This window comes from Alnus glutinosa, chromosome 4, assembly GCF_958979055.1.
Source record: "Alnus glutinosa chromosome 4, dhAlnGlut1.1, whole genome shotgun sequence".
Taxonomy (NCBI): Eukaryota; Viridiplantae; Streptophyta; class Magnoliopsida; order Fagales; family Betulaceae; genus Alnus; species Alnus glutinosa.
The window spans coordinates 11342555-11355390 of record NC_084889.1 but is presented as its reverse complement, the minus strand read 5'-3'; the positions used below and the strand labels follow the sequence as shown (position 1 = coordinate 11355390).

The following is a 12836-nucleotide window of genomic DNA, read 5'->3' as shown; positions in this document are numbered from 1 at the left end:
ATAATCTATTATGCTGGATTGCTGGGATTTGTTTAACTGGGTTGTTTAAAACAATATGTTTTTCTCTGTTAGAAATCTATAGTAATCTGTTAAACAATATGCTTTGCTCTGTTATAACCTTAAAACACTAAATACTTAAACCATAGAACTCTCATACTTCATAATCTTAAACACTAAACCCTAAATCACAAGCATAAGAGACAAATCTCTAAAACTTAATCCCTAGAACTCTGAAACCCTAAATCCGTAATCTCTAAAACTTAATTCCTAAAACTCTAAAACCATAAATCCCTAATCCCTAGAACTCTAAAACCCTATATCCTTAACCCTTAAAACTCTAAAACCCTAAATCATATCCCTAAAACCCTAAATCCCTAATCCCTAAAACTCTAAAACCCTAAATCTGTAATCTATGTTAGAAATTTGACATAACTTTTAGTTAACAGTCCTAGTTTTTTTTAAAAAAACAGTACATGGAGGACATAAGGCAGCCTATGAAAGTCAATGAAGTTGTATTAGTCAATGAAGTAGACTTAGGTGATAATACAACTACTCATTCCATTACCATTGGAGTTGGTGGCAGTGGAAATGCACCAGACCAACCAGTAACTGTTGATACCCCTCCATTGGATCCCAAAACTATAACTATTCCTGGTCCTACTGATTCTCAACCTATGGGTAATGCTCTTACTCCTGTTGAGGTTAGTACCGGTACTAGTAGTAATGCATATGGGAGGAAACAGAGGCAAAAGACTTCTAAAGTTTGGGATGACTTCTCCCAAATTGAAGTGTTAGGTGTAAAAAAATCTCAGTGTAAATGGTGTAAAAGGCTGTTTGCTGTTTCCAAATCTAGTTCTACCTCAATACTTGGTAGGCATTTGGTAGCATGTGTGAAGTGTGTGGCGTCCAACAGTAAGCAAAAGATTCTGACCTATGATCACAGTCAGCTAGGTGGGGGGGCTATGTTGACAAATTTTTCTTCGAGTGAGAAGAAAGTTAGGGAACTTGCATCCCACATGGTGCTGTTCCACGAGTACCCTTTTAACATGATGGAACATGATCTTTTTAACAAGTTTATGAAGGCATACACGCCCCGTTGGAAAAAGATTAGTTGTGCAACTGCGAAAAGTGATTGCATGTCTATATACCTTAGTGAGAAGAATAAGATTAAAGTAATACTTGGTGGGATTGAGAAGGTAAATACAACAACTGATATGTGGACATCTTCACAAAAGGTGTCATATATGGTTGTTAGTTGTTACTTGCCATTATGTAGATTCGGATTGGTTCCTCCAAAAGAGAATTTTTGAACTTCTTTAATGTACCTCCTCCTCATAGTGGTGTTGTTATTGTTGATGCCCTCAGGAACTGTTTCATAGAATAGGGCATTGAGGATAAGGTATTAATAATAATAGTTGATAATGCAAGAGCAAATGATTCTGCCATTAGAATCATTAAAGATGATTTTGAGTTGAGGAATGAGTTGGCTGTTGGGGGTCGATTATTCCATGTGCGATGTTGTGCGCATGTGACAAATTTGTTGGTGCAAGCAGGGCTTGTTGAAATTGGAGACATTGTTGAAAGAGTTGCTTTAAAGGGAAGGTTGAAAGAGTTTAGTGGAATAGCTAAACGTTTGCATTTGCCATCTAAGAAACTGGTTCTAGACGTGCCCACACGTTGGAACAACACCTACTTGATGTTGGCCATTGCAGTAGGGTTCAAAGAAGTGTTCCCAAGATATCACCAAGTTGATCAAGCATTTCAATGGTTTGTGAGTTCCGAATAGTGGGAGAAAGTGGAGAATGTAAACCAAGTTTTGTCGGTTTTTAATGAAGTTACAAACATGGTATCGGGAAGTGATTATCCTACCTCAAATCTGTTTCTACCTGAGGTATAGAGAATGAAGGAAATTCTGCAGTTGAAATGTGTTGATAGGCATGACTACATTAGATCAATGACAGGAAAAATGGCTCAGAATTTTGAGAAGTATTGGGGGGAATGCAATTTGTTGATGTCCATAGTTGCTGTCTTGGATCCGAGATACAAGATGAAGTTGATTAATTTATGTTTTCCTCCTATTTACCATGATTCTGAGTATCCCCAGCACATACAGAATGTGCTGGCCGTTCTGCATGAGTTGTTTGAAGTGTATGTCATTGCTCATAATTATTCTGTTTTGAAACAAAGTGCTATTGAGCAGGCTAAAGTTGTTTCACAAAGTATTTCTACACCATGTGTCAATACAGTTTCCACAGCTCAATCAATGTATCGGGATCATGTTAGAACTACTGATGTTATTCAGCCCCTTAAATCAGATTTGGATATCTATCTTGAAGAGGATGTGTACGTAGGCGATAAGGATGACAATGATAAAGATATTGATAACGAATTCGATGCTTTGGGATAGTGGAAGTTCAATGCCTTGAAGTACTGAATTTTGTTTAAGATGGCAAAGGACATTCTAGCCATACACATCACCACAGTTGCTTCTGAATCTTCATTCAGTGCAAGTGGTAGGATAATTGATCCACACCGAGCATCATTGAAAACTGAAACCGTTCAAATGCTATTGTGTGGATCTGATTGGGTGAGAGCACTCCATGGTCTCAAGAAAAAAACTTCTGAAACTGTAAGTGGCATTTTAAGTACATAATTTGCATGAAATTACATGTGTTTATCACTGATTATTGTTTAGGTATAAACTAACTTTATTACCTGTCTTTGTGCTTCTTTTTGTAGAAACTGATTGAAGTTGAATTGCCACCATCTTCTTGGATTTGATTCAGATATTCAGACATTATTAACTTTATATATGTTTATTTTTTGTTAAGTATGTTATATGAATTGTTGCCCATATATCTGTTTAAACTTGAACTGTTGTAAACATGAACTGCTTCCTGCTTAGTGCTGGACAATCTGTTGCTGGACAATCTGTTTAACCTGAGCTAATATACCCTTTGTCCCTTTTTGTTAGAAAAGTTGGTATGACTCATGTCATGAGTCATGAGGTGTGTCTTAACTTTTAATTGATATAATGATATGTATAGTCTGTCTAGACAAATCTTAAATGATAAATCTCGCTTGACATGTTATCAAGGTTAAAAGAACTTTGATTAAATATGTAAGAGAGTAAAAATTGTTAATAATTCCTTTTGTCTTAGTGCAGTGTGGTCTTGTGAGCAGTGGCATTTGGCAAGTCACACGTGGCATTGTGAATCTGATCTCTTTGTATTTTGGCCATTTGGGTGAAGTTGTGAACATCACTTTTTGTTTGAGTAACCGAGTTTTTTAAAAAATTAAGCTTTTCTTTGGTTTCTAGAGTTTTCTTTCATCTGACATATCCCATATTCTGCCATGTTCATTATTTAGTTAATAAAACACAATCTGCCATGTTCTTTGTGATGCTTTGCTTAGTTAGAAATTTGTAATCTATGATGCTCCATATTCTGCCATGTTTATTTTTTAGTTAATAAAACACAATCTACCATGTTTTTGTTATGCTTTGCTTAGTTAGAAATCTGTATTCTATGATGCTTTACTAGAGGTTAGATTGTTTAGTTAACAACCCTATAATCTGCAATTCTCTTTGATAGTATTAGTCTACATTCTCTGAATCTATAATCTTAAACACTAAACCCTAACAGATTCTCATTTTCCTATAATCTTGAACTGTTACTTATAACTCTAAAACCCTAAAACCTTAAAAACCTAAATACTTAAGCCATAGAACTCTCACATTTCAATCTATCATTAGAGCTTAAGTTAGACCTTTAGTGATGGGACTTGTATGCCAAGAGACTCCCATTTGTCTCTTATGGGTGTAATTCAAGAGAATCTCAAACAAAGGAGGCAAGTGGGACTCTCTTGCATACAAGTCACATTACCAAATGACCTAAGCTATGCACTAATGATAAGATTGAAATGTGAGAATCTGAAATTTGTGCAATTTATTTTATCCCAAGAATGTCTTAGAGTAGTGTGGTTTTGTGGAATTTGGTAGTGGCAACTCAGATTGTTTTTAACTTTTCATTTTCAAATTGTTAATATGTTCTAATTTAAGTTGCCTTTTAGTCCTTCACTCGAATGAGAATCACTCATCTTTCATGTAAACTTGATATCTTTGTACATTTGATCTTTTTGTATTTTATACCCTTTCTGTTGGAGAAGTTGCAGTTGGTATGTATAGTATATCTAGACAAATCTTAAATGATAAATCTCCCTTGACATGTTTATCAAGGTAAACAAAACTTTGATTAAATATGCACGGGAGTAAAAATAGTTTAACAATTTTTTTTTTATCTTAGTTCAGTGTGATCCTGTGACTCCTTTGGGCTGTGGCATTTGGCAAGTGGCAACTCAAATTGTTTTTAACATTTTGCAGGCTGTAGTTGTGTTGTAATTTCAGTTGTCTTGTAGAGTTGTAGACTTGTAATATTTTTAATTTTAATCTCTTTGTATTTGAGTAAAATTTGATCTCTTTCAGACTATGTAAATCTGATCTTTTTGTAGTTTGTATGTTGTAAACTTGTAATTTAAGTTGCAGGTAGATGCAACTTGTTTCATTTTTTGATTCATAGCTTATTAGCTTTAGATGAATCTTGATTCATGTATGTAATTTGAAGTTGTTAAAAATTGCAGACTTCAAATTTCAAATATGTCTTCTTCTTCTTCTTCTTTTTTTTTTTTTTTTTTTTTTTTTTTTTTTTTTTTTTTTTTTCAATTATTATTGATCTAAACGAGCTCTAATTAGGCCAAGCTACCCAATTAGGGCTCGATAGGCCGAGCCCTGAACCGGAAGCTCGGGCTTGGGCTTGGATCGAACCTGAAAAAACTTTTTGGTTTGATCCGAGCTCGAGTCGAGCACTCGGATCGACTCATGAGGATTGACTTAATAGTCCTGAGTTCGGTCCTGAGTTAGGGTATTACCCCAACGAGTCGATCTCGGACAAAGGTCCTTAAGCACGGCTTGGGCTCGGATCGACTCGTTTAAATTCTCCTTAAAACGAGCCGGTCTGGGATTGCCAAAACTTGACTCAGACCGGCTCTTTTACAGCCCTACTCACACGTAATTGTGATTAGGGTCAAAATTAAAGAGTAATATTGGTTTCAAAAAGTATTATAGGTAATACTTGTCGTTAATGAAAAAATTCACTTAGTACTTCTGTCTAGATTCTGTAATTTTTTTATTTTTTTATTTTTTTTATTTTTTTATTTTTTTTATTTTTATTTTTTTATGATCGTCCACATCACCACGCTTAAATGTTACACTTGTCTCGATTGCCACATATTGAAGCCAACTCAAATTATTATCCTACATGGCAGTGTATCACAAGAGATACTCATGCTTTTACTACCACTTAGGATGAAGCAAATATTAAAAATTTACCTAATTGTTTTTGAAAATAAAAGTAAAATTAAGAAGAAAAATTTGGGAGTGGCCGACCACCCCCATTTTGGCCAAGGGGTAGTTCGAGCCACCCCCTGATTGGTATGGGTGGCTGGACAACCCCCCAAGGACAAAATAGGGGTGGACGGCCACCCTCGTGGCCAAAATAAGGGTGGCTCGACTAGGGGTGGCAAAACCTGCCCAACCTGCAAAAATCAACTTGTCTGCCCCGTCCCGTCCCACGAAAATCGAATTTCATGTGTAAAATCAAGGATTCGGATTTCAAAAAATTGGAATACTCGTGCTGGGCGGGGTGGGTCGCAGGTATAACTTTTTTAAAATTCAGGATACCCGCCCCGTCTCATCTAAAACAAAAATACCTAAAAAAACCTAACTACCCTCTCCTAAAATTACCCTAAACTCCCAAATCCCTCATTCCTTCTCGAGTCCCTCACTCCTGCCCCGCTCAACTCCAGCATCTCAGTCCTCATTCCCTCACGAGTTCCTCATCCTCATCTCCCTCTGCATCTCAAATTCTCATTCCTACTCAACCGTCTGATCCTCGCCAAGAAAAGCTCCAAAACCCAGCAGCTCCCTCCTAGACCCTCCATCCTTCCCATCCTCGACAAATTCCAATGGCTCCGCTAGTCCTTCTCCGAGCTTGAGCCAGTCATCCGCAACCTCCATACCAACCATGGGCCCATAGTCACCCTCGGCATCGGCTCGCACCCAGCCATCTTCGTGGCCAACGGTGGCCTAGCCCACAAAGTCCTCTTTAGAACGGCATCGTCTCCTCCAACCACCCCCCAGCTAGCCCTCCGCATCATACTAGCAACCAACACAACATTAGTCCAACCCACCCTGCCCAACTCGAGACCCAGCGGATACAACACATTTTAGCTAAGCCACGGTGTAGGGTTTTTACAACCCGCAAGGTGCGGATTTGGGTACCAAAATGGCCAATACCCAGCCCACCCATACTCGTGCCCACCCCTAAGCTCGACCACCCACGTTTGGTCTGGGGGTGGGTTCAGCTACTCCAAGGACCAACCCTTAAAATATATTTTTTTATCCTTTGACCTTTTGAGGGTGGTCGAACCACCCCCAAGGCCGATGGAGGTGGCCGAGCCACCTCGAAATCAGGCAATCTAGGGTGGCTGAACCCACCCCTAGGCCAAACGGGAGTGGTTTCAACCACCCCCATTTTGTCCTTGGGGGTGGTTCGGCCACCCCCTGGCTGGCCATAACGGGTGGCTCCGCATGGCAAAAATGGGGGTGGTCGGCCACCCCCAATTTTTTCTCCCTAATTTTTTAATATTCTCTTCATCCTACATTGTAGTAAAAGCATGGGTATCACCTGTGATATACCGTCATGTAGGCTGATAATCTGAGTTGGCTTCAATATGTAGCAATCGGGACAATTATCAACATTTTAAGCGAAATGGCGTGGACGGCCATAAAAATAAAAAAAAGGGATGAAACCTAGATGGAAATACCAAGTGGGTTTTTTCATTAATGATAAATACCATTTGTGATACTTTTTGAAATCAATATGGTTTTTTTATTTCAGCAATAACCACATGTACCAATTATGTATTTAACCCTATTTTTTAAGAGAATACCTTCAATAAGGATGCGCTGTAAACTCTCATTTTACAGCATCCAATTATAAGTTGACAACTCATCAAAAACAAAAAAAAAAATACAATAAAAACAATATAAACATAAAAACACCCAATGCCCTACTCATCTTTGTTCTCTCTAATCTCCGTTGGACCCTTGTCTCTGCCAGACCCACCTTTCTAGTTGAAGCTTCCGCCAGAATCCATGGAACCGGCCATCGTTGAAATTCGCCCAGATTTGAGATCACGGATCTTATCCAGATTCGGCTGAAACAGTGGTGGGTCGGGGTCAAGACAAAAGAAGAAAGAACTGCTAGGTCGCCCCTGACACCGTCGGAAACCGGTGAGAGTAGCGACAAAGTGTTCCGTCTCTCGGATCTCTCGGACACCGACCGCCGCGTTGCCGACCCTAGCCCTGACCTTGTGCTTCGCCGGATCTCTCTTTCCTTCATTGTGTCTCTCTTTCCCTTGTTGGATATCTCTCTCTCAGTCGTTGAATCTGACCTCGGGCTTCGCTGAATTGGGTTTGGTGGGTCAAGGTGTGTGGGTTTCCGACAGTGTTGGGAGCTCGCCAATGGTCAGGGTCGGGGTCTGGATCGGGGTCGAGATCATGGTTGGCCGGGGTGCTGGGCAACAGTGCCAGATCTGACCGTTTTTGGCCGCTCCACGTTCCAACGAAGATTTGGCGGTGGCCTTTGGCAGAATCCGGCGGCGGGTGAGGCTGAGGAGATGGTGGTTTTTTAAAACTGGTTGGGCTCTTGAAAGGGAAAATATTCGGTGCTTTCATGCTTAATGTATTTTAGTCCTTTAGATGAGGTGTCAACTCTTTATTGGATGCTGTAAAACATCACTTGTACAACCCATCTTTATAAAAGGAATCTCATTTTTTTAATTGTAAAAAACAATCAAATTTAATTTATATGGCTTATGTGGGTTACTTATAAATTATGCGAGTTGACCCAGGATTGACCCGTCCCTAAATGTATTACTTATGGTCGACCCGAACCTAATAATACAAAATTATAATACACTATTTTATATTGGATTTGTGTTAAATTCGTATATCATGATAAAAATTACAAACTCTAATAGGAAGGCACGCAGTGGTCTTTAAATCTAAAATTTGTTGTTTAAAAGTATATTAATGCAATTTCATGTAGATTCTATTATCAATTTAAGTAACAATTGCAAGAAAACCTTAGTCGCAATGGAATAACATGGTGAAATAAAAAATTGACAGACTTGTGTACTGGGTGAGGTTTGCGATGAAAGAAACGAATTGTCCCACAAAACGAGTTGTCTGGTAGGCCGAGTAGTGCCACGTATTCAACTCCTATTTTATGATCTGTCTTTATTAAAAAAAAAAAAAAAAAAAAAAAAAAAAAAAAAAAAGTCTTCACCGTTGATTATTCAAAAATCATAATAACTCTTGACTGCTACACTTGTAATTGACATGAGTGACAAGATGATCTAGACATGGCTAAGTTGTTCCCACATTCTACGAAAAATGTAGATGACTTGTGATTCACATTAAAATAAATAGAAGTTCTTTGTGTGCCAGACAGGTTAAACCCCAGAGCAGGGATGGAAATTATGCATACAATCTAGCATAATACCCATAGATATCATTGATTCTGAACCTAATGAATACCATCAACTTCATCTGTATCCAATCCAGAGAGAAGGAATTTTGAAATCAGGGATTCTTCTATCATTTAGCCAAATAAAAGAGAGATGGAAAAGAAAAGTGAGTTCTGTGACCAGACGATTGGTGTAAAAAGTGAATGAAAAACAAGTAACTATGAAACTTCCTGTCATAGGTATATTAGTAGTGGGCTTAGTGTTATGGGTATAATAGCATTGGGCATTTGCCTTAGTAGTATAATGGGCCTTTGGCCTTATTAATTTGGTAAGCCTTTAAGTGGGTTTATATAAACAAGACCAGAAAATGGTTTTAGGATTCAAGTTGTAATTCAGTCTTGGCTGAAAATGGAGGGAGAGTACCTCAAATCACTCACGGAGGTTTTAGGCATCCTCAAATTTGCCTAATTTCAGTATAATATCATTTTCCAATTTTATTGTTTTTCATTGTTATTGCATTTCTTCCATTCCATTTCCACTTTTCTTGTTCAATTTCCATTTCAGTAATCTGCGTGTTACACTTCCACTGCCGATTCTTCTATCATGTCTCAGTCCTGTGGCAGGTAACTTAACTATATCACGAGCATAAAGTGGATGAAAAGAATGGCAATGATGTAAGATGATAAAAGCCATCCAAACTAAACTGCAAAACTTTACAGGAGAAGAGAACATAAGAGTTCTTAGATCCTCACTACACTATAACCTCGGATTCTCTCCATCGCTTATAGTTACTCTCAAAAAATTGAGAAAAAGTTAAGGGAGAGTTGGAAGCTATTATATCATGGGAGCCAATCCTTAATGATGCACCAAACTCTCCAGCAAGTAATTTCCAGATATTGAGAGCTTACACCCAAGAAAGCAACAGACTCTACTATGCAAAAGTTTCAACAAACCTTTAGCATCTGTGGCTGCACATAAACCAGAGTTTGAATGGATAGGAAACAGATGAATCTCGAATTCCTCAAGTAACTTAATATGAAATATCCTAATTGAATAGTACAAGGGTTAAATAGCATGAAGAAATTTGAGGCAAATCCCGCATTAAATGGTCGGCTAAATTCGAAGACAACTGCTTCCATTAGAATCTTCAAACAGGACATGCTAATGTCTTATTTTTTTGTAATGCTTTAGTTAGCAAGCTTTAGCATGTTGGATAATGAGTTAGCAAACAAATTAAAGAACTCTCCAGTAGATGACAGAGCAGGATACAGAACAAAGAATACAGGTGCCCATATTTGAATAGGAACAAACCATACCATATGTGGAAGCATCGTCAAGTACTATAAAACTCAAGCCTCAGCAATAGTGTCAGCCCATTATTCGCATTCCTCACTTCATCCTCCTTCCCTCCCCTCCTCACTAGTTATGGTTTTCTTCTGTAATAACTTATTCCATTTGATTCTCAGCACTAGGGAATTTTTTAAACATAATCTTCAAAGAAATGCAAGAATCATACCCTAGCATCAATCCATCAGAATACCAGACGTGGTCACAAAGGAAAACTCAAATTCAATAACCTTCACTATATCGATCACAGTGACTCAACCAAGGAATGGCCCCAAAGCATTTCTAAAAAAGATATTGCTGACGAAATTACCAGGTGGGTCAACATATATTTGCTAATATATATATATATCGGATCATAGTACATGCAATGCCTGCAAGCATGAAAGAAAGACATCCCACATAACTATCCAATCCAACCCGACCTTCCAAATGTAAAAACCCCACAGAAAGTATTTATCATCAAGAAGTGGGTGAAAGCAACCCCCTTTCCTCAGACAGGAAATCAAACCCCGTGATTATATTTTGTACAAGTTCCAAAACTGAGAGAATCAAGGGTCGAGAAAGGTGGCTCATCAATATCAGGCAATCTCGAAAGACATAAATAGCTTTTGATCACTCCAGCATTAACAATTATACAAATAAATTTGAACCCTGAGAGAAGCTCGATCTCCAGCCTCCAGGAGCCTATCATCGTATTTACTATTTATTCTATTGTCCAACGCGAAATTATGAATTTATAATCACAAACCCACAAATTTAGAAATTCTGTTGATGACAACAAAATTTGAGAATGTGAAACAGAACTTTCAACATACAAGAAGTTAAGAACAACGAACAAAGTATCAATACCGACAGAATCATCACCAGCCATAGAGCACCTGGGTGTACTTGTCTTTAAGCCACCTGAAGCTCCTCCTCAAGGATCCCTTCATTTTGCCCTCCACAGAGTACATCTTATAGCTGGCAACCCTCTTCTTCCTCTGGAACTCAGGGTCACTAAAACCCCAAGAATTTGAAGACGACCCAATAGTGCTCTTCCCCTTCTTGAGCTTTAAGTCCCTGTTGTTGCCCATCTGGGTGTGTGGATAGGAGGCACTGTAAGACCTCAGGTCATAGGAAATGGCTGGCCTGCGCGGCGGCGGCGGCCCATAATAGCTCTGCATCTGCATCGTCCCATCCCCATATTGCCTTGCTCTGTTGTAGTCTTCCATTGGATTATGGTATAGAGATTCAGAGGTTGGTTTTTTCTCAACTTTCGAGGCAGAGAGAATGCGAATTATTGGAACGTGGGGTCCGACAATGGGTGATATTGCTCTGCGGTTGGTTCGTTAAATGCAGTTTCTTTTTCTTTTTCTTTTTCCTTTTTTCTGATAAGAGTAGGACTGACATTGGGATTGATTCCAGTTGGCGTGTTTAGTGGGGGAATCATATTGTCTAAGTCAATTCTTTTTGTTTTTTTTTTCTTGCCATCAGACTTGGAAAAATCATGGTCTTTTCTTTATGCCTCTTTTACATTTGAGACGACTTTAGACCAAAATTTAGTGTTAAAATGTTGCTAAACTTCTACCCAATATGATCTTCACCATTCCCCCATCATATTTCTTTTACAAATCAGCCTGTGATATGTATTTTAGCGGTGCAAAAAATACATGTTTTTTTAATAATACGTGTTTCTTATATGTTTTTTTTAATAGTTTAAAGGACGTATTACTTCCTCTCTCTTTTTTCTTTTTCTTTTGTGCTCTTTTCGGACAGAATTTTCATAACTTTCCGACAAACTGGCCTCTAAAATTTCAACAAACTAATTTGTACGTTGCTTTTTACATGTTTTTTTTAATAATTAAAAGAACACGTGTCGTTTTTAGATGCTAATTTGCAAGAATTTCCCACAAGCTAATTTGTAAAAAAAATTTGTTCTTTTATTTTTTGTGCTATAGATGTTGATTTAGTTGTGAAATCTCTCGACAGTTTATTCATAAAAAGAAAGGAAATTCGACATTAGTTTTTTCATTAAGGTTGTACATGCATATAGATATCAACCGCAATTAACCGGTATCTGTAATTATCTGCATATGTGAATACGATTTGTAAAAATCACTAACCGCATATGAGAATAGTAGTTTTAGGATTAACCGCATCTGCATACCCTTTATATATAATGTATTATCTATATATAAACAGCTTCATCAAAACGACATCGTTCTGGATTTGGTATAGGGTTATGTTCAGTTATTTTTTTTTTCTTTTCTCTCATCTCAAATCTCATACTCATTCCTTGATGCCGCACTCTCACTGGACCAATATCTTCTTCCTCTCACGACGATATGGATTTCATTTAAAACGTTAGGGCTTTAAAAAATGGTAAAACAGTCCAAAACTATTTTTAAAATAGTTTACAATATGTTTTAATAAAGACTCAAAGAAATCTCAAAAGATTAAAATAGGCTCAATTATCAAATATACGAATAGTAATTAATAACTATGTTCAATAACCATACAAATAACAATTAAAAACACATTAAAAACAAACAAACAAACAAACGGGTACTTAAAAATCATAACCACGTGCATATGGAAATATTGACCGTGTTCGAATAGGCATGTAAAGCCTAGTTGTCATTATCGGTTTATTTGTACCGGTGTGCAGTTCTGATGTACTTCTCATTCCCATTGGTTAACCGGGGACTCCAGTCATATTCATGTCAATTTTTTCCTTGGCTAAGAAAGTTTTCTGGTCCTGCTCGTGCTCTAAATTTTATTTTTTTCAAAAAGAAATAAAAAAAAAAAAAACCGGATTGAACCGATTTTAGGACAAGAATTCTCTAAAATTATTTATTTTTCGAATTCGTGAGACTTCGAACAGATAATTGTAAAATACTACTTATAAAATTTAACTGACC

At 37.6% G+C, this 12836-nt stretch overlaps 1 protein-coding gene across 1 annotated transcript; it reads right to left on the bottom strand.

Annotated features, from left to right (window-relative positions):
* Positions 1-10514: 10514 nt before the first annotated feature.
* On the bottom strand, positions 10515-11318 carry LOC133865755 (uncharacterized). Its single transcript, XM_062302222.1, has one exon. The coding sequence runs from the start codon at positions 11145-11147 to the stop codon at positions 10797-10799; it is 351 nt and encodes a 116-aa protein (XP_062158206.1). The 5' UTR covers positions 11148-11318; the 3' UTR covers positions 10515-10796.
* Between the last annotated feature and the right edge of the window lie 1518 nt (positions 11319-12836).